At 38.5% G+C, this 19439-nt stretch overlaps 1 protein-coding gene across 1 annotated transcript in view; it reads right to left on the bottom strand.

The window, feature by feature from the left end:
- Window positions 1-585: 585 nt before the first annotated feature.
- LOC125481114 (IQ motif-containing protein H-like) overlaps window positions 586-19439 on the bottom strand; it is a gene marked incomplete at its 3' end in the record, with an annotated part of 22290 nt that continues 3436 nt past the window's right edge. The window contains exons 2-5 of the mRNA XM_048592266.1: window positions 17711-17833; window positions 10336-10433; window positions 8670-8790; window positions 586-702 (exon numbers count right to left, since the gene is read on the bottom strand). Of these exons, the coding sequence (XP_048448223.1) occupies window positions 586-702; window positions 8670-8790; window positions 10336-10433; window positions 17711-17833 (459 nt within the window). The remainder of the gene's footprint in view (window positions 703-8669; window positions 8791-10335; window positions 10434-17710; window positions 17834-19439) is intronic.

Below are 19439 nucleotides of genomic sequence, written 5' to 3'. Positions count from 1 at the left end.
GACTCAGACGATCAATTCAATTTATTTTTAGTGAAGTTCAAGCACTGACATAGGCTTTTTGAGTAAAATTTAATGTAGTTCTATGGGCTGAGGGACCATTGTTGACAAGACACTAGCAAGTTTACTAATCTTCTTTAATGGCTTTAATGGATCTTTATCAACCACAAACTGGGACACTGCAACTTGAGACCTTATCCAAGAGATTGCATGGTATAATGATGAAAACAAGAACATAGGATAATTTTTATTTGACTAATATAAGTTACTGATGCTAATTCCATCATCAGAACTGCAACTGGTTAATTCACTAGTATAACGAATTCTGAACGCTGATCCCACCCATCCAATCTAATAAAAAAATGCATTCTGTACTAGAAAGGAGCTGTGGCCATTAGTTTGAACATACCTTTTTCTTTAGACACACCTCTTAAAGAAAAGGTTAAATTTCAACCCATTGTTTAATGTTCTTGGAAGTCAACAGAAGATAACTCAAGCCCAAAAAAACCTATGAATTGGCACGCTCAAATTACTGACAACTTTTACATCATTTTCAAATAACACAAGGAAAGGAATTACTGTACTTACATCAGGTATTTCATTCTTAATAAGAGGAAGCTGAATCCCATAGTTCTGATGTAAAAGATTTCTGTTCTTTGGATTGGTGGGATCACGCAAAATCCTCATATCCATGGCATGCTTGTGCTGTTGAAAAATTAGATTAGTTCATTTTTACAAATGTGGTTGAGCGAAAAAAGATTGCTTTCTTCTCAATAATCGAACAATTGTTAGGATATAAAAGTATAGATATGAATACAGATTTTTTTTCTCTTGGAAAGCAATCATTTCTATCTCTTGTCCTATGCCATTTTACTTTTCCATCTACGTTCACAATACGTCACACAAACTGATATAAAATGGACAGGAAAAGGTCAGCTGATCCATCAAGCCTTTCCCCCTAAGGAAATAGTGCAAGTTCTGCACACCATGACTCTAATTGTCATCCTCACTGTACAATTTCCAAACAGAAGCAAAACAAATGTAAAACCTTGCTTAAATTTAAGGCATAATAAGCTCACTGACATTTCTCTTAGAATCCTAAACTGATCACAGATGCTTCAGGAAAGCCTGGTGGCTGAGAGACAAATTCCCCAATACTCCTCTGATCTGTTATAGAGAGTGGAGTCAGCCCTAGCTTATAACTTGTTCAGAACCCTTTCAAACAACTGCAGTGAATCAGTATTCACTGCACAAGCCAGCAACTTTATTGTTAAACACAGGTTGAAGACTCACTGTGAGAAAAAACATTTGACATCTATTCTAGCTCTACACTTATTTAACTTATATACACACCTCCGTTCCTCCTAACCTTTCATACCCCAATAGGAACTTAGAGACAGGGATAGGCCATTTGGGCCTTCATTTGGATCATAGCTAATCTGCAGCACAACTTCATCTATCCACCACGATTTTGTAGGTCTTAATACCAATGAACAGCAATAATAAATCAATTGCAGTTCTGAAGGTTTCCTACACTTCTGAAAGTAGCCTATAGCCTATCACAAAGTTCATGGACAAAAACCAATCCTTCCATTACTTTAAAAATTCCTTAAAATCTATTTTTCCACTATGAAAAGGCCCAGCTCTCTTAGTCTTTCTCATATTACAATAGTAAATAGACTTCAATATATTGGAATAACACGGGGAAATGGCACTGAGATAGATAATCAGATGTTATCTAGAATGGCAGTTCAGGCTCAAGAGACTGAATGGCCTGCTCCTATGTTTCTAAAACTGCTTAGTTGCCTGTAAGGTGCATTAGAATTCCAAAGGTCATAAAAGACATGGTTGCTGCTTGTGCATTAATCTCCCTGGAATTATTTGTTTTGCAATCAATTACCCAGCAATAGAAGCCAACAATCTATTTGCTGCTGCAACAGCCTTGCAGCATTGGTCAAGATCCTTTAGGTTTTCACGCATATCTTAGTCACTCATCTCACTCAACAACCTTATGTTTGTAACCCTGAGAATGTATACGTACCTCGTCCTTGTACCAACCCTATGATAAGATTACATTTATCCAATGCCATCCCATTCCCCTCCCCCATGTATTTAGATCTGTTGTAATCTATTTTTCTTATCTAAGGTTATAATATCCATATGCATTTTTACAACAACTGAAACTTGTAGACAATTTGCCCAATGATCATGCAGATCATTGATAAAAATAGTAAACAGCAGCAGTTCAAATGGAGCGCCTGTGGCACTCCACTAACAACTGTTCCCCAAGCAGAATTATTGCTAATAATAACAACCTTTTATAATACCAGGATGCAACCAACTCATGCAACTCCAATTCCAGCTGCTAATTCCACAGGTCTCTATTTCATTAAGAAGCCTATTATGAGGCACTTTATTGACAATTAAGATTATACAACATCAAATAGATCATATACATCTATCAACTTCCTCAAAAAAATTCAATGAGGTTGGTGACATGCAAACACATTTTACAGAGCTCGTGTCTTGAAGCAGTTTTGAGTACCCTCTTCACTATCAAGGCGGTCATACCGTGTATTTCTAATGATCCCTTCCAGCAACTTGCCTCCAATGGTGGTTAAACTAATGGGCCTGCAATTCTCCAGTTCTGACTTTTGCCCTTTTTGAATATTGGCACCACATGGATCATCTTCCAGTCCATGAAAACAATTCCAAGCACTAGTGAGCGAGTAAATGTTTAATAAAAAAAGCTTGCTGAGCTCAGTTTCTACTTCTGTGAGCTCCCAAGTGAACATTGTCAGAACCAACAGCTAAAACAATTTTGATACCCCTACTCTCATTCTAGCCAGAACTATATCCGCATTCACTTGATACTCTAAACTTTAATGCCAATTGTATGATATTTTACTGGAAAGTCTGTATTGTCTTCTGTAGTGAAGGCAGATTTCACAGTAGTAATGTAAAAGAAAGACTTATATGTATAACCATAACTGTCAGACCCTAGGACACTCAAATCACTTAACAATCAATTACACACTTTTTGTGGTGCAGTGACTATTGGAATGTAGATAATGTAGCAGCCAATTTGTGCAGAGACAGCATCCACGAACAGCAACTAAGTAAGTGACCAGAACATCTATTTTAGATGTTTGTTGAGGGATGCATATTGGTCAGGACAGGAGAACTCCCCAGCTTGTCCTCAAAATGTGCCATGGGATCTTTTATATCCACTTGAAAGAGCAGATGGGGCTAACGATTTAATCTTTCATCTAAAAGATGAAATCTCCAACAGTAAAACACTCCCTCAGTATTGTACTGAAGTGTCATCCTGAATCATGTGCTCATGTATTGGAAGTGGGACTAATCATATCATTGGAATTCACCTGAATTTGTCCCAGAAAATTCTTCGGTGCTCATCCAGGTCCCAACTGACTACTAACATGACATTTTAAAAAATCTTGCTATTGATATTGCAGCTTGCCACTTCTATCTTCATCAAACATCCTTTTGGTTGCTTTGATACCTGCTGTTGTTGCCTTTAGGCAGGCACAAGTGAGATGTATTCAGAAATGTTATCTCATGCACACCAGCCAGGTGAGCCTGTTGAATGCTCTGCCACAGAAAGCGGTTGAGGCCAAAACACTGAATGTTTTAAAAAAGGAAATAGAAATAGTTCTTAGGACTAAAGGAATTAGAGGGTCTGAGGACAAAGCAGGAACAGAGTACTGGTTGGATGGTCAGCCGTGATCATATTGAATGGCTGAGCAGGCTCAAACAGCCGAATGGCTTTCTCCTGCTCTTGTTTTCTATGTTTCTATGCTAACCTGTACATGTACACTGGTTTGATTGTTCCATTCCCTACTTGTATGGTAGGCAGATAATCCATTCTGCTTAGATCAGTCATTTGGAAATGTGCAAGATGAGGCTGGAATGATCACAAGTTCATTGCAGCTCTTTGGGCTGCCCATCCCAATGGAACTCACTGCAACATCTAATCAATTGTTAAATGATTCCAGGGATTATACCTTTGCCACTCTTTCTAGGAGCCCATTGCATGCACTAATCCCTATTAAGTCTGAAGAAGAACTTCCTCAAATCAGTCCAAATTTTGTACTTTACTAACTTGCTGTTGCGAAATTTGTCATACTATTGAAATTTCAATGAATTTTTCTTCCAGATTTGCCATTCCTTACTATTTGCTACCAGTGATCTACAAGATCACTGTCAAGTTACGTCCCTATCAAGGTGCAAAAACATTGGTTTCTACAGTCTTTCCTTATGCATAAAGCTTTCAACATGACTGATCAATTTTCTAATTCTTGTATGTAATGTGTTAATACTCATTTTTCCTCCATTTGGCATCAGACTGCCTCAGGTGAGAAAATTACTTCTCCCAATGTGATGCAGTCTTAATTTAAGAAGTCAAAATACCACAATGTGCAGATAGTGTAACCTGGCTTGCATGCAAGAATTAATGATTATTTGATTAACTACATTTATACCAGACAGCTATGCAGAAAAGGACAATGGAAATATTTTTAATTCTTGTGGGGTATGGTGGCATAAGGAACTGAATAGTGCTGCATGCTGAGAAAAGTAGAAAATTGAAATTAACTAACTTAGTTCAGTTTATCATGTCGCTTGTTGCTGTAAATGTAGGGAGATGTTCTAGGGCGGCATAGTGGCTCAGTGGTTAGTACTGCTGCCTCACAGCGCCAGGGACCCGGGTTTGATTCCACCCTTGGGTGACTGTGTGTGGAGTTTGCACATTCTCCCCGTGTCTGAGGGGGTTTCCTCCAGGTGGTATGGTTTCCTCCCACAGTCCAAAGAGGTGCAGGCTAGGTGGATTGGCCATGCTAAATTGCCTGTAGTGTTCAGGGATGTGTAGATTAGGTGGGTTATAGGGGGATGGGTCTAGGTGGGATATTCTGTGGGTCGGTGTGGACTTGTTGGGCTGAAGGGCTTGTTTCCACACTGTAAGGATTCTATCATTGCTCAACCCCCATATGCTAGTCTACCATTTATTAATGACTGCAAAGCATTGGCCACCACATCCCGCACACTCTAGAATTTTCTTGTCACACCTTATCAATATGCCATCTCTTTGCTCTCTGTCTCATCAAAAGACCACTTGAAACCTAAATGCTTTTATCCATTTTCTTTAATATCTTACCTATTCCAATTTGACATCTGCTAGTATTCCTTTTGTAGATCATAGAACATAGAACATAAGAACCAGGCGCAGGAGTGGCCATCTGGCCCTTCGAGCCTGCTCCGCCATTCAATAAGATCATGGCTAATCTTTTCATGGCGTCAGTTTCACTTACCCACCTTCCCACCACAACTCTTAATTCCTTTATGCTTCAAAAAAGTATCTATCTTAGCTTTAAAAACATTCAATGAGGAAGCCTCAACTACTTCACTGAGCAGAGAATTCCACAGATTCACAACCCTTTGGATGAAGAAGTTCCTCCTCAATTCAGCCCTAAATTTGCTCCCCCTAATTTTGAGGCTATACCCTCTTGTTCTAGTTTCACCCGCCAGTGGAAACAACCTCCCTGTTTCTATCTTATCTATTTCCTTCATAATTTTATATGTTTCTATAAGATTCCCCACCTCATTCTTCTAAATTCCAATGAATATAATCCCAGTCTATTCAGCATTTCCTCATAAGCCAACCCTCCTAACTCTGGACTCAACCTAGTGAATCTCCTCTGCATCCCCTCCAGTGCCAGTACATCATTTCTCAAGCAAGGAGACCAAAACTGCATGCAATACTCCAGGTATGGCCTCACCAGCATCCTATACAGCTGCAACATAGCCACCCTGCTTTTAAACTCAATACTTCCAGCAATGAAGGACAAAATTCCATTTGATTTCTTAATTACCCGTTGTGGGTAGCTCCTTAGGACATTGATCATTTGTAAGACACTATGCAAATGAAAGTCAGCATTTCTGGCCCAAACCATACCGATGTTGGATGTGCTCAACAGAGGCTAAGAGGGAAGGTAAATCAAACAAGCTCCTCAATGCTCTGCAAACATGAACTCCCTGCTAACTGGCTAAGGCAAATATGGAAGAGGTCAGCAAAGGGGAGTGCATTGCACTCACCCTGGAGGATCAGCAAAGGAATGACCTTGAATGAAAAGACAAAGAAGCACATGTACCAGCAAACAGAAACATAAATGAGCTCTCTCTATGCACACATAAACATAAACACCTTCAAACAACACCAGAATGAACATGAAATTACAGTCCTTTCTTTCTATTATTGTAACAAAGTGCACTAATCTATCACACCAAACCTTCCTTTGGTGAATATATAAGGAATCAAATTCCACCATACATGACTGCACAGTCCTGTATTTACAGTACAATAAGGTAGCATGATTACATTTTCACTCCAACCTTGTTTCAGATGTGTGTTATGAAATAAACTAATAGCTTGGGGGCAAAAATATGACTTGTTTCCTATTGCTGCCAAATGATGTAATTTCGTGCTGGTAAAACAACCTAAAGCCTTTTAGAGTCTGTGAACACTAACATATGCTAATAAGCTATAAATGACTGGTTCAGATGGGAAATTCAATTTTTCTTATTGCATTTTCAAGTACGTAAGTAGCTAAAACTGTGCAGTAATATGTAGATGTGTAGGTTTGATGTTTAATACAATTGAGCAAAATCAGTCACTTTAATATAGATTCTGCTCATCCGAGTTTTCAGAAATATCTCTGAACAGCTTTTTTTCACTTGTCGAAATGAGCAATTAATGTTATTGTTGGTCTTCATACTGCACAGACATAAATATAATGGCACTGCAGCTAAAATTAATGCAAATCGTTTCAGGCCTGCACAGACAGAATGACTTTAACTCTTCTGTAAAATAGAATGGCATGCTTAGTTTACCTTTTCATCTTAATTTTCTCTCCTCTTCTAAAGTTATGGATTCATTAGCAATGCTTCATTCTCACACCAAGCTGTCATTTCTCATGTGTTGCTTACATCATGACCGTGATGGGATACTTGAAACTGAACATCACACCCAAGCTTGATTTTGACCTCATCCTTGATTCAACTGTTACCCAGGCTTGAGATCAGTAAAAACCACCGACTTAGAACATAGAACTTAGACATTGGAGCATTTGTTGAATAAAGTGATTATGCTAATTGCCTGTTACACATCTGAAGAATGATGAGATACCTGAAGGAATTGAGTGGCTCTAATCTTACAGTCTAGCATATGTTATTATTTTTAAGAACTGAAATGAGATTTATTTTAAAATTCTTCCTTGGAATTAGGGCAACAATGGTAAGGTCAGAATTTATTTAACAATCTGTAGCTGCTCTCAAAAAGCAAAATACCCAGCCTTTGACTTGCTCCAATAATTGTAGCATTGATGATACTAGTCCAGTTAAGATTTTGGTCAGTGATGGCTCCAAGGACATTGCCACTTGGGGACTTTCAGTATTTTAAAGAAACGGTTAGACACTCTCTTATTAGAGACAGTCATTGCCTGGCACTTGCTGGCATGAATGTTCCAAGCGTGGATGTTGTTCAGACTTCTGTATTTGCACATACTGTATTTCATTATCTGAGGATTTACAAACATTGTTCAACATTGTGAAATCAGCAGCTTACAACCTTGTTTCTAACTTAGTGATGAATGAGAAGGTCACTGATTATACATCTGAAGTTAACTCAGTCTGGGGAACTGCCTTGAGATACTCCTGCAGCAGTGTCCTAGAGCTGGGATAATTGGTCTGTAACAACTAAAACTTTTGAGTCAGGTATGCTTCCAGTAACTGAAGTGTAGTCCTCCTCATCCATAGTGACTACAATGTTGACAAACGCTTGGCGCCACTCTCATTAAAACACAACCTTGGTTTCAAGGACAGTCACACACATTTCATTGCTGGAATTTGACCAAGGCTGTAATGATATCAGAGGCAAGTGGTCGAATGGATTCTAAATTGATAATCAGTAAACAGTTTATTGGTCAGTGAAATGTTATTGAAAGTTATTTACTTATACAGAAAACATTTTCAAGTCAATTTTCACATATTTGTTGTAGGATGCACATTTTTTGAGGAACAAGAACAATCATAACGTCAATGTTTTTTGGAGAGAAACCTAATCCAATCACCTTCTCACTATAATAAATCATTGATGCCTTGCCCCAAGCCATGTTCAAAGTGAGTGTGGGTCAAAGGATTGACACTACAGTATTATGGCTCTGCCTCCAGCCAAAGCTTCCTTTACAAATATTTCACAATCTTCCACCATGTAGGCACCCAAAGTGTTTGAACTGAAGCAAGATCTTGTACAAAGACAAAATAGCATGCTTTGTCTTGTGTTGTCCTTTACGTACACCTCGGCACTCTTTTGGCTCTAGCTATTGCTGAATAGTGTTGGTCAAAAAATTCTACAGATCCATGCAATAAATACTTAAATCTCTTTATTTCTACCCCCATCAGCTGTAGTGCATGACCCTAAAGGGTGGATTCATGTTTAGTATTCACGAACATCTAATTACCTAATAATCTGTAAGAGGGGACAGTGATTTTTAACTTAACGCTACTCTTGGGGGAAAAAAACGATGGAAAACTTGCAGGTTTTTTAATATATTCATATAAAATCTAACCAGTAAGAACATGATAGATAATGAACTTACTTGTGTTCCAGGTGAGATATGTTCAGGTGCATTCCATAGCTGGATACCATGGTGCTTTTTGTTCAAAGATGGGTAGACAACAGGTTTCTTGATTATTTTATTGATACTCAGTGAAACAGGACTAAATGAAAATAAAGTAGAAAAGCACTGATTCATTATAAATTTTTTTTTGAGGTAAGGAATACTTTATACAATGAAGTATTTCATTCTAGCATCATGAATGATGTGGGTGAACAATCAAGCACTAGGGTCTGCAGGCTCCATTTAATACATGGACCTCTGAAAGTGCGCATTTATGTTTTTTACTTTATAATTTTGAATTTTTGAAGCTTTTCCAACTTTAAAAATTTCTACTTTTTTCTTTTTCTCTTTTTTTTTCTTCTTCTCTCCTTCAGTCATTGACATTGGATTTATTGAAGATAATAATCTTCACACAAGTCACTATTTTACTCATGTAAGTCCCAACAATAATTACTAACAGACTATTCAAACACAAGGGTGGGTAGGGCATCAAAGGTGAAATCTGATCCTATCATTCCCTGAGGCCCACACATGCTTAGCTGCCATCAATAACCACTGTATAACAATCAGTTAATCTATGGTATGTTTTTGCTTATCTTGGAGCCAACAACCATCCAGAAGGGTCTAGGCCCGAAACGTCAGCTTTCCTGCTCCTCTGACGCTGCTTGGCCTGCTGTGTTCATCCAGCTCTACACCTTGTTAACCCAGAAAAGATATCACTTAACAAGATCAGTAAAAATTCCATGAATGGGACCTTCCTTGACACCTTAGCCATTGAGACAATACTTTTACTTTAACTATATTCTCAAACTCCCACCTCCTCAACATCATTATGTTTCAACGTGCATTATCTGCCCAAAACAAGCTGACACCTTCATGTAACAAAAAATAAAATACTGCAGATGCTGGAAATCTCAAACAAAAACAAACAAATGCTAGAAACACTCAGGAAGTTGAGTAGCATCTTTGGAGAAAAGATATAGAATTAACATTTCAGGTCAAAGAGTTTTCATCAGAACATAATTTCAGTGATAAGTAATGTCTTGTTTTAAAAGGAATTTGAGACTAAAGGAAGTAGTGAATTCTCGTTCAAAGTACTCATCCATTTTCTAAAGAAAAACAGGAATTGTTTAGTTCTCAAGTCAGTCCTGTAACCTGGCTTCTGTTAGTTCCAATGGTGTCTCTCTGGGACGCATGGAAATGCTCTGATTGATGGCGTCACAAGGTGGTCCATGAGGTAGGGAGACTAAACTTTGTATGCCTCTCCATAGGTTATGCCAGGCCAGAGTTTTACCCACTAATACAAAAATAAAATACTGTAGATGCTGGAAATCTGAATTAAAAACCCATTACATATCTATCTCTACAACAAAAGCAAAATACCGCACATTAGGAAGTCTGACATAAAAACATCACATTTTTATCTCTCTTCAATTCTGATGAGAGGTCATTGGACTGAAATGTCCACACTGTTTTTCTCTACAGTTGCACCTGACCTGTTACTATTTCCAGAATATTACCTGTTCATTTTTTTTCCACAATGAAGTGTGGAAAGGATTTTCAATAATGAATAACACTGTCACTATTTAGGCATTTAAAGACAATGAGTTGGGCTGGGATTAACAACGTGATTCACAGTACTTACGCAGGTAAAGGGTGTGCAACTGACATATCTCTGTATTCCACAGCAGGAAGGGTCAACACTTGGTTATTGATTACATTCAAGTATTCTGCTGCATGACTCTGCAACATAACAAACTTTGTTCAGTAAGTGGCAACTGAGGCAAACTTCATAAATTTACTTTCAAATCAAGTCTGTTTTGATTTGCATGGGTCACTGATAATAGATTTATACTATTCACTGTGAGAGATGCTGGCATCGATGAAGCAATGATGAAAGTACTAGGTACACATTCTCGTTTCTTTTAATTGCAAAACTAGATTCTGATGGTTTTCTTTGATTCACAAAAGGCTGAGGTCACCAATATAAAAAGCCCTGTTCTTTTCCAGTCAATTCCAAATAATAGCCAAAAGATTAGACAGGGAAAAGACTGATTATGGGATTGAGCTTTGAATTCTAATGTTTATTTTCTCTCTGCATATTGTGTCTTCCATGGCCCAAATTTTACTATTTACAGATCTCCACACATCTGTATTGCTAGCAGGCTTTCTATGACTCCACAATATCATATTGGAGCAAAAAGAGGTAGCTGGCCCCAAAAAATATATCTCCACCAGGATAGGGGCTTAACCCACACCGCTGGCACCATTGAGCATCACACTATAACCATCCGAGATGAATGGCTTCATGTTGTCTGCTTTACTGAAAAACATCACCTTAGTTTAAAATGGTACATGTTTCAGATTCAGTTTACATAATCTAAATCTTTTGCCAGTGTGCATTTCGACAGTTTTTATGCCTACAGGTACAATGGAAATTATTTACATAAAATTACTTTTCTATAAATGCACCTTCTTCCCACCAGAAGCACTGCAGATAATAGAATCCCTACAGTGGGTATGCAGGCCATTCAGCCCATCGAGTCCACACTGAACAACCAAAGAGCATCCCACTCAGACCCACACCACTATTCTAAGTCTGTAACCCTGCATTTCTCATGGCTAATCCACCTAACCTGCACATCCCTGGACACTAGGGACAATTTTTCATGGCCAACCCACCTAACCTGCAGTTTTAGATGATGGGAGGAAACCGGAACACCTGGAGAAAGCCCATGCAGACACAGGGAGATTGTGCAATTCTCCACACAGACAGTTGCCCGAGGGTGGAATTGAACCTGGGTTCCTGGCGCTGTGAGGCAGCAGTGCTAACCACTGTGCAGCAAAGCAAGTGTTATCACCAGGCAAGCTTCTTTTATTTCTACAGTTATGTGGACATGGGAATTTATCATGGAAATTAAAAGGGATGCAGTGAATGATTTGGAAATGTGAACTGAAATACACTTGTTTTTTTGGTGCACTATTATCCTATCCTCTCATCTCATTTCATTTTAGATTAAACAGAGTCTTGACTCTCCATGTGAAATGTCAATGAAATGGCCTATTATTTTAAGATTCTAACTAACTGAACTGCCTAACGCAAAGCTGAATGGGCAAAACCTCGAGCCATCACTCAGATTGAAGAGTGCAAGAGACAGTGAGATTTATGGTTAAATATGTCAAACAGAATTTTAAGAAATGAAGACTTGGGATGTATTTCCCCAGTATCTGATGAACTGAAAAAAGGGTTTAGTGGGTGTGCAAGGCAGGTCAGTAAGGTAAACTTAATGAGAGGAAAGCTCAATGCTGTCCCAATATTTTTACATTGTAAGCTTTTTGTTCACTGTACTTTCCCTCCCAGTTGTCACTGAATCGCCACTACCCGAGGCCAAAAGGTCAAGCTGTTCATCTCCTTCTACAGTCCCTCATTTCTGGAAGGGATCTGGCAGTGGGGTAGGGATGACTGGATGTCTAATCATTCTCTTTTACAAGGTGGGAGGTACCTAACTTCTACTTAATATTTTTGCAATGCAGTGCAGCTAAGTCTAGGAACTGAATGATTGCGAAATCACAATAATGTTCTTTTATTCTGGTGGTGCCATACACTACAATGCATGGGTCAATATATGTCAACATATAGCCAAAGCAGCAGATTTTAGCACAGATTTGTAATTCTACAATCTGTGGTCTGTGGTACATAGTTTTGCTATAATGATTTTTTGCACAGAACTTCCAATCTCAGACACATCAAAAAGTGGATTCCTACCAATATACTGCATAGTTACAATATGATCCAATACAGGTTATCATTGCTGTGAATCTGCTTTCAATGAGTCATTGACAATGCTAAGAACTGTCCTGTTGTGAAATATTATAATGTATTTTCCAAAGAAACAGGTACAGAGTTTTGTTGACACTTTTGCTCCATATGGATTTCCTCCCACACTTCTAGCTTCATCTAACCCATCAGATAATCTTCTATTCTTTTCTCCCTAACATACTTAGCAAGCTTCCCCTTAAACAGTTCCATAATCTTCACCTCAACTACTCTGTTTGGTTGCTAGCTCTACATTCTAACCACTCTTGAGGTAAGGACATTTCTCCTAAATATTAGTGGTCATCTTATATTTATGGTCTTCAGTCTGGTTACACTTGCAGGTAAAAATATCTTCTCTTGTCGCCATCCTACCAGATGATCTTGAAGATCATCTTGAAGATCTTGATTAGATAACCCCTCAGTTTGCTCTCTGCTGGAGAAAAACAGTCAACCTATTCTATTTTTCTTGGTTGGTATAGGCTCTCAGTTTTGGTATCATTCCACTAAATCTGATTTTATGTTGTTTCCATGCCTCTATATCCTTTTCATAAAAGGGACAGCAGATTGTACTCCAAGTGTGGTTCTTACCAAGTTCAAAACACAGTTAACATAACTAAAATTAATATGTTTAGTGTAGAAATAAAACTGCAGAACACTTACATCAGTATTCAATGTTGTTTTGTTTGTATTTTGAAATACAAGCTTTTATAACACTTAATCATTACTGGCACTTCATATTATTTCTTATCTCTTACTTAGCACCGTAAACAAACCACCCCGATCCTGAACTATATAATAGCGCCATATTAGAATCGGCAACCATGCCAACAGGCTAATTAAAACAATGCACGCTACTGTAGAACACTGTGTAAGCCAACTCACAATAATTGCATCAACATGTTAAGAAAACGGTGTTTCATTATGCTAAAACTTGTTATGTGCTACTCTATTTGATTCAATAATTAACAATTTTGACACAAATATGGGAAAATCAGGCTACTGCTACAGTACAATCTTTGGAACTGTGGATCGAAATGTCTTATTAAAGACCATTTAAATTTGTAAAACAAAGCTTAGAAAATATTTGTGAATGTCTTTCCCCCCAGGAGTCTTCTATATCTATCATACCCCAAAAATTGAGGCATTCTTAAAATAGTTTAAACAGTATAACATGAAGATTTGATTCATGATCCATCTATTAGATTTACTATATATTTCTCCTCTTCTTTCAGAAAGGTGCCTAGTTATGTTATGGGCCTCAGTACCTCAAGCAAGTGGCCAGTTGTCATATGTGTCTTGATATCAAGTGCTGCCATGGTATTGCAGCAAATGGACAGCCTGCTTGATCCTCAGCTCACTTGGCATTAACGCACCACCAACTTACTTTAAAATATAGCATCTTTAGTGTCGTAAAATGCCCCAAAGTGTTTCACAAGTGTTAGCAAATTAAATTTGGTATAAGACGATATTAGAGCAGATGAAGTCAAAAAGAAGTAGGTTTTAAGAAGCATCTTAATGGAGAAGATAGATGTGGAAAGGTGGACAGGCTTAGGCAGTGAATTTGAGTGCTTAGGCAGCTGAAGACGATGAGCGCACAAGAGACCACAAATGAAGGACTTCAGAGATCACAGAGGTTATAAACTGGAGGATGTTAGCAAGATAAGAAGGTCATGGATGGACTTGAGAACAAGGATGAAAATACTTATTTTGGATGAGATACACTTTTCAATATCAATTACTGAGTAATGATCAATAGCAAGGCCCTTGCGTGATAGCTTTTTTTTCCCTTGTTATCCTTGGCTTAGGGTTAGGGTTAGGAGCTCTGGGAACGAAGAGGCCAGATTCTATGCTATGAATTATAAATTAGCTGTTGTTTGACTGGTTTAAGAATGTAATTTATACAACTACATTATAGAGAGGAAACGTACGCACACGCTATCACAGTTCTCAATCAAATGAAAGCAATTTTAACTGCAGTTAAAAGTTCCTTTGAAAGAATGTTGATTTGAAGACTGCGGAAGGTTGCTGTGATCCTCTCACTGTAGAAAAATAGTGTGTCACTATTTACAAAAAAGAATAAGAACCATAATTTTCCAAAAGGGAATGTAAATGATAGGCATTGTGATCTCAGTAGTCCTGTTATTATGCATGCTTCAGAAATATATTTAAACTGTAGTTTACTAGATAAGTCACAAATGAGTCATTATCATGCATTCATCTTGCACTAAGTGAGGAAGAAAATAATGTGTCATTAATGTAGAATTCATAGGTCCAGTATTTATAAAACAACTTTCTTCTTCACCTATAATTTGATACTTGCCTCTCCTGAAGGTGCTACCCCATACTAAGATGTGTTTTCATGGCATTTTGCCCAAGTAAGTGGTCATTCTTCACATGTGAGCTCAGACAGCAAGTGTTTGAGAGCTCATCAGCAATTGGTGTTGGGATGGTGATAGTGTGGGGGAGGGGGCAACAGCTCAGTCCTATTTTCAGCTGCAGCAGATGTCACTGGATTTCAGAAGTTGCAATTTTTTTAGCTCCTAACACAAGAGTGCTGCAGCTTACTACATCACTTGTACCACCTCCTGTAATCAAATTTGTGGTCTTCTGACAGAAAGTGCGCCTTTGTGATCTTTTCAAAAACATTTACAATGTCACTACCCATGGCATGCAGATCAAATCTTTCCCCTGGTTTGAGGTTGATGCGTACAATTGTACAGCAACCTATAAAGTAGTCTTAACATGCATTTCATTTTCGTTTTACAAATTCATAAATGTGGTAGTATTATTTAAATTAATTTTGTTTCTGCAATAGTAACATTCTTTTACAGAATCATCTTTAGGCACCGGTCATGGGGGCACTTTCCACCTAATTTCAAGGACAAAGTAACAATTTCAGCTCCACTGCACCACTGTTTAGCTCTGCAAATGTGTAATAAGCACATAGAAAATGTCGTTTTGATCCTGTACAAACCGACATTTTTACAAAACTGTGAACACATTGTAACTAATCTGTTTTTCTCAATCAAATTGTTTTGATCATTAATTATACATTTTAATTCCTTGTCAAACCAGCAGGGGGAGATGGTAAGCCCTTCAGCTGTCACCATTTTTTTGACTACACATTGTGTATGCAGATAAAACTTGGCTTCTCCCAGCTCTGGTTTGGATGCAGTGCAACTTTGAAAACCTCAAATGTAAAAAATAAGTGTCATAATTCACTTGGAAGCAGAACTCATGCCTCTAATTTTAAAACAATTCAAATATACTGTCATAAAGAATGCCTCATGTTATTTATTCTTTCCCAGAGATGTTCCTGGCCACTAATTGTCTGAAAAAAATACAAAGCATATGAATTCATAGAACAGAAAGGTCTGGGTTCAAATCCCACTTGCCTCAGAGGTGTGCCATAACATGTCCAAACAAGTTGATTAAAAATACTTCCAAAATCAGAGACTGGTGCAGCACAGAATGTTAGATAACAAGGTGTACAGCTGGACGAACACAGCAGGCCAAGCAGATTTCTGAAGAAGGGTCTCGATCCGAAACATCAGCTTTCCTCCTCCTCTGATGCTGCTTGGCCTGCTGTGTTCGTCCAGCTCTACACCTTGTTATCTCAGATTCTCCAGCATCGGCAGTTCCTACTATCTCTTTCCAGCACAGAATGTTGCCACTCAACTCAATACACACAGACAAAGAAGGACACGAATTCAACTGGGACAACACATCCATAATAGCACAAACCAAACAGAGACATGCCAGGGAACTCCTGGAAGCCTGGCATTCCAACGGGAACTCAATCAACAAACACATTGAACTGGACCCGAAACACAAACCACTGAAAAACAGAACCAGGAGTAATGCCAACCACCCCAGCAAATCACGGCATTTCAACAAGCAGAACAGAACACCAATGCTTCACCGGAGGCGCACTGATGATGTTACATAGCAGGGTGACAAACGTCTGCAACCAAATATACCGGCTTGGCGAGCAAGTCTACAACCTCAATCAACCCATTAATTCCACTGGCTTTTTCAAAAAGCAACTTTCTTGGTTATTTTAACATAGCTTTGCAATTTTTTTAAACTTTCAATTATGTATCCAATATTCTTTTTGACAGCTATTACGGAATCTGTATCCGTCATCCTATGAGGCAGTATATTCCAAATCTTAACTACTTATTGCTTAAAAAGGTTGATCCTTGTGTTGCTTCTGCTTTATTTGCCCATGATTTTGAATCTGTGCCTTCTTGTTGTCAACATTCCAGCCGCTGAAACAGGTTCTCTTTATTTATTCGATATATTTATTCTGTATGACCTTCCACATCTCTATTAAACATCCTCTTATATTTAAGGCAATAGAGTTATACAGCATGGAAACAGACCCTTCGGTCCAACTCGTCCATGTCGAACAGATATCCTAAACTGATCTAATCCTATTTGCCAATATTTGACTCATATCCCTCTATATTCTTCCTATTCATGCACCCATCCAGATACCTTTTAAATTTTGCATTTGTATCTGCCTCCACCACGTACTCTCGCAGCTCGTTCCATACTTGCACCATCCTCTGCGTGACAAATTTGCCCCTTAGGTCCCTTTTAAATCTTTCCCCTCTCACGTTGAACCAATGGCCCTCTAGTTTTGGACGCCCCCACCCTGGGAAAAGACCTTGGCTGGTCACCCCATCCATTCCCTTCATGATTCTATAAAGGTCAGCCCTCAGACTCCAACACTCCAGGGATAAAAGCCCCAGTCTATTTAGCCTCTCCCTATAACTCATACCCTCCAATCCCAGCAACGGCCTTGTAAATCTTTTCTGAACACTTTCAAGTTTAACAACATCTTTCCGATAGCAGAGAGACCAGAAGTGACACAGTATTCTAAAAGTGGCCTCATCAATGTCCTATACAGCCGCAACGTAACAGTTAAACTCCAACAATCGATGTTCTGACCAAATAAAGGCAAACATGCCAAATGCCTTCTTCACCACCCTGTCTACTTGTGACTCCACTTTTAAGGAACTATGCACCTGCACCCTAAGGTCTCTTTGTTGGCAACACTCCCCAGGGCCCTACCATTAACTGTACAAGTCCTGCCCAGGTTTACCTTACCAAACTTATGTCTATTATTACAGTTAATTGTTTAATAATTCTTATTTATTAACGTGCAAAAGCACCCTACATCTTTAATCCCACTGACCTTTAGGCCCATTTCTGTCCTACGAATGGCTGTTTCAAGTGTTTGAATGTCCACTGTTGCTGCTTTCCCATGTATTGTAATGTTTGTGATTTTCTCTTTCAGCTCTTGAAGATCCTCTTGAACCTAAAAAGTAAACAGTAAGGTGTTCAAATGTAGCGTTGTGATAATGGATTCTATCAAGAAATACAGGTCTTTGGATGTGAAATAATATCTAAACTATACCCATATTCCCTCGTTATCATGAGTTATCTCATCAAGTGCTTTGGTATCTTTAACATAGTTAGTGGTGGTGTGCTATACCAAGAGACTTTCGTACTTCTAAATCTGCACTTTTGATGCTGGTCAGCTCAGCACCAAATGCATAGTCTAATGTGGCCAATTTACTGCCAATCTCCCAAATAGCAGGAGATTTCCTCTGAGCACTCTGTAATGTGAAATTAAAAGTGTGTTTATAAAAATCCACTAATGACCTTACTGCAAATAATGCACAGAGGAAATCATTCCAACAAGACTACCTGGAGTGTTATTTCAAATAGCCATTCAACATGCACATTTAAAATATATAAAGAAAAAGATAGTAATTCCTTGCTGTTTTCTTTGGCTTTAATAACATGGGCTTGATCTAAGACAAGGATGTTGGGATTTAAAAGCAGTTGCCAATCCAAACAGACATCATTTAACAACTAGCCTTGAATTAACCTCAAACTGTGCCAGCTTACATCAATTTAGTATTGTGACTCTGAAGAACAGTTGGCCTAAACTCATCCCCATGTCAATTGCAGACAGCTTTCTTAAGAGCATCCATTTTATACATATCAAGGCGAGCTATTGAGACCTAAATTTCCCCCTCAAACAGCAATATGATAATGACCAGAAAATTTGTGGGGTTTAGTTTTGGGATTTTCAAAAAGAGATAAACATTGGCCAGGAAATATATAGAATCATAGAATGATACAACACAGAAAAAGGGTATTTGACTCATCATGCTGTACCATTCTTTAAAAGATACGAATTAGTCCCATTGGTCTCAACTTCCCCATAACCCTGTAAAACTTTTCGCTTGATTTCCTTTTGAAAGACCATAAGGAACAGGAGTAGGCTATTCAGCCCTTCAAGCCTGCTCTGCCATTCAATAGGATTGTGGCTGATCCATCACTCCTCATGTCCATTTTCCTGCCCTTGATTCCCCAACTGATCAAAAATCTAGCTATCTATCTATATATTTCAGCCTGAAATATACACAAGGACTCTGCCTCACAGCTCTCCGTGACAAGGAGTTCCAAAAACTCACAACCCACTGAGATAAGAAATTCCTCCCATGAGGGGATACAACCTCTCAGTATTTACCCTGTCAAGCCCCTTAAGAATCCCATATATTTCAATGAGATCACCTCTCATTCTAAACTCCAGTGAGTAAAGTCTCAACCTGTTTAGCCTTTGCTCATAAGACAATCCCTCCATAAGGGATCATCCTAGTGAACCTTCTCTGAACTGCTTCCAATAGTATTTTTCTTAAATGAGGGAACCAAAACTGCTCACAGTAGTCCAGATGTGGTCTCACTTGTAAAGGTGCAGTAAGACTCTTATACACCAAACCCCTTGAAATAATGGCCAAAATTCCATCAGCCTTCTGAAATACCTGCTGCACCTGTGTGCTAGTTTAAGATAACAAGGTATAGAGTTGGATGAACACAGCAAGCCAGGCAGCATCAGAGAAGCAGGAAAGCTG

Source organism: Rhincodon typus, unplaced genomic scaffold, assembly GCF_021869965.1.
Source record: "Rhincodon typus isolate 14 unplaced genomic scaffold, sRhiTyp1.1 hic_rhity00000914, whole genome shotgun sequence".
Taxonomy (NCBI): Eukaryota; Metazoa; Chordata; class Chondrichthyes; order Orectolobiformes; family Rhincodontidae; genus Rhincodon; species Rhincodon typus.
The sequence above is the reverse complement of the archived record's forward strand: the minus strand, read 5'-3'. Positions and strand labels throughout refer to the sequence as shown.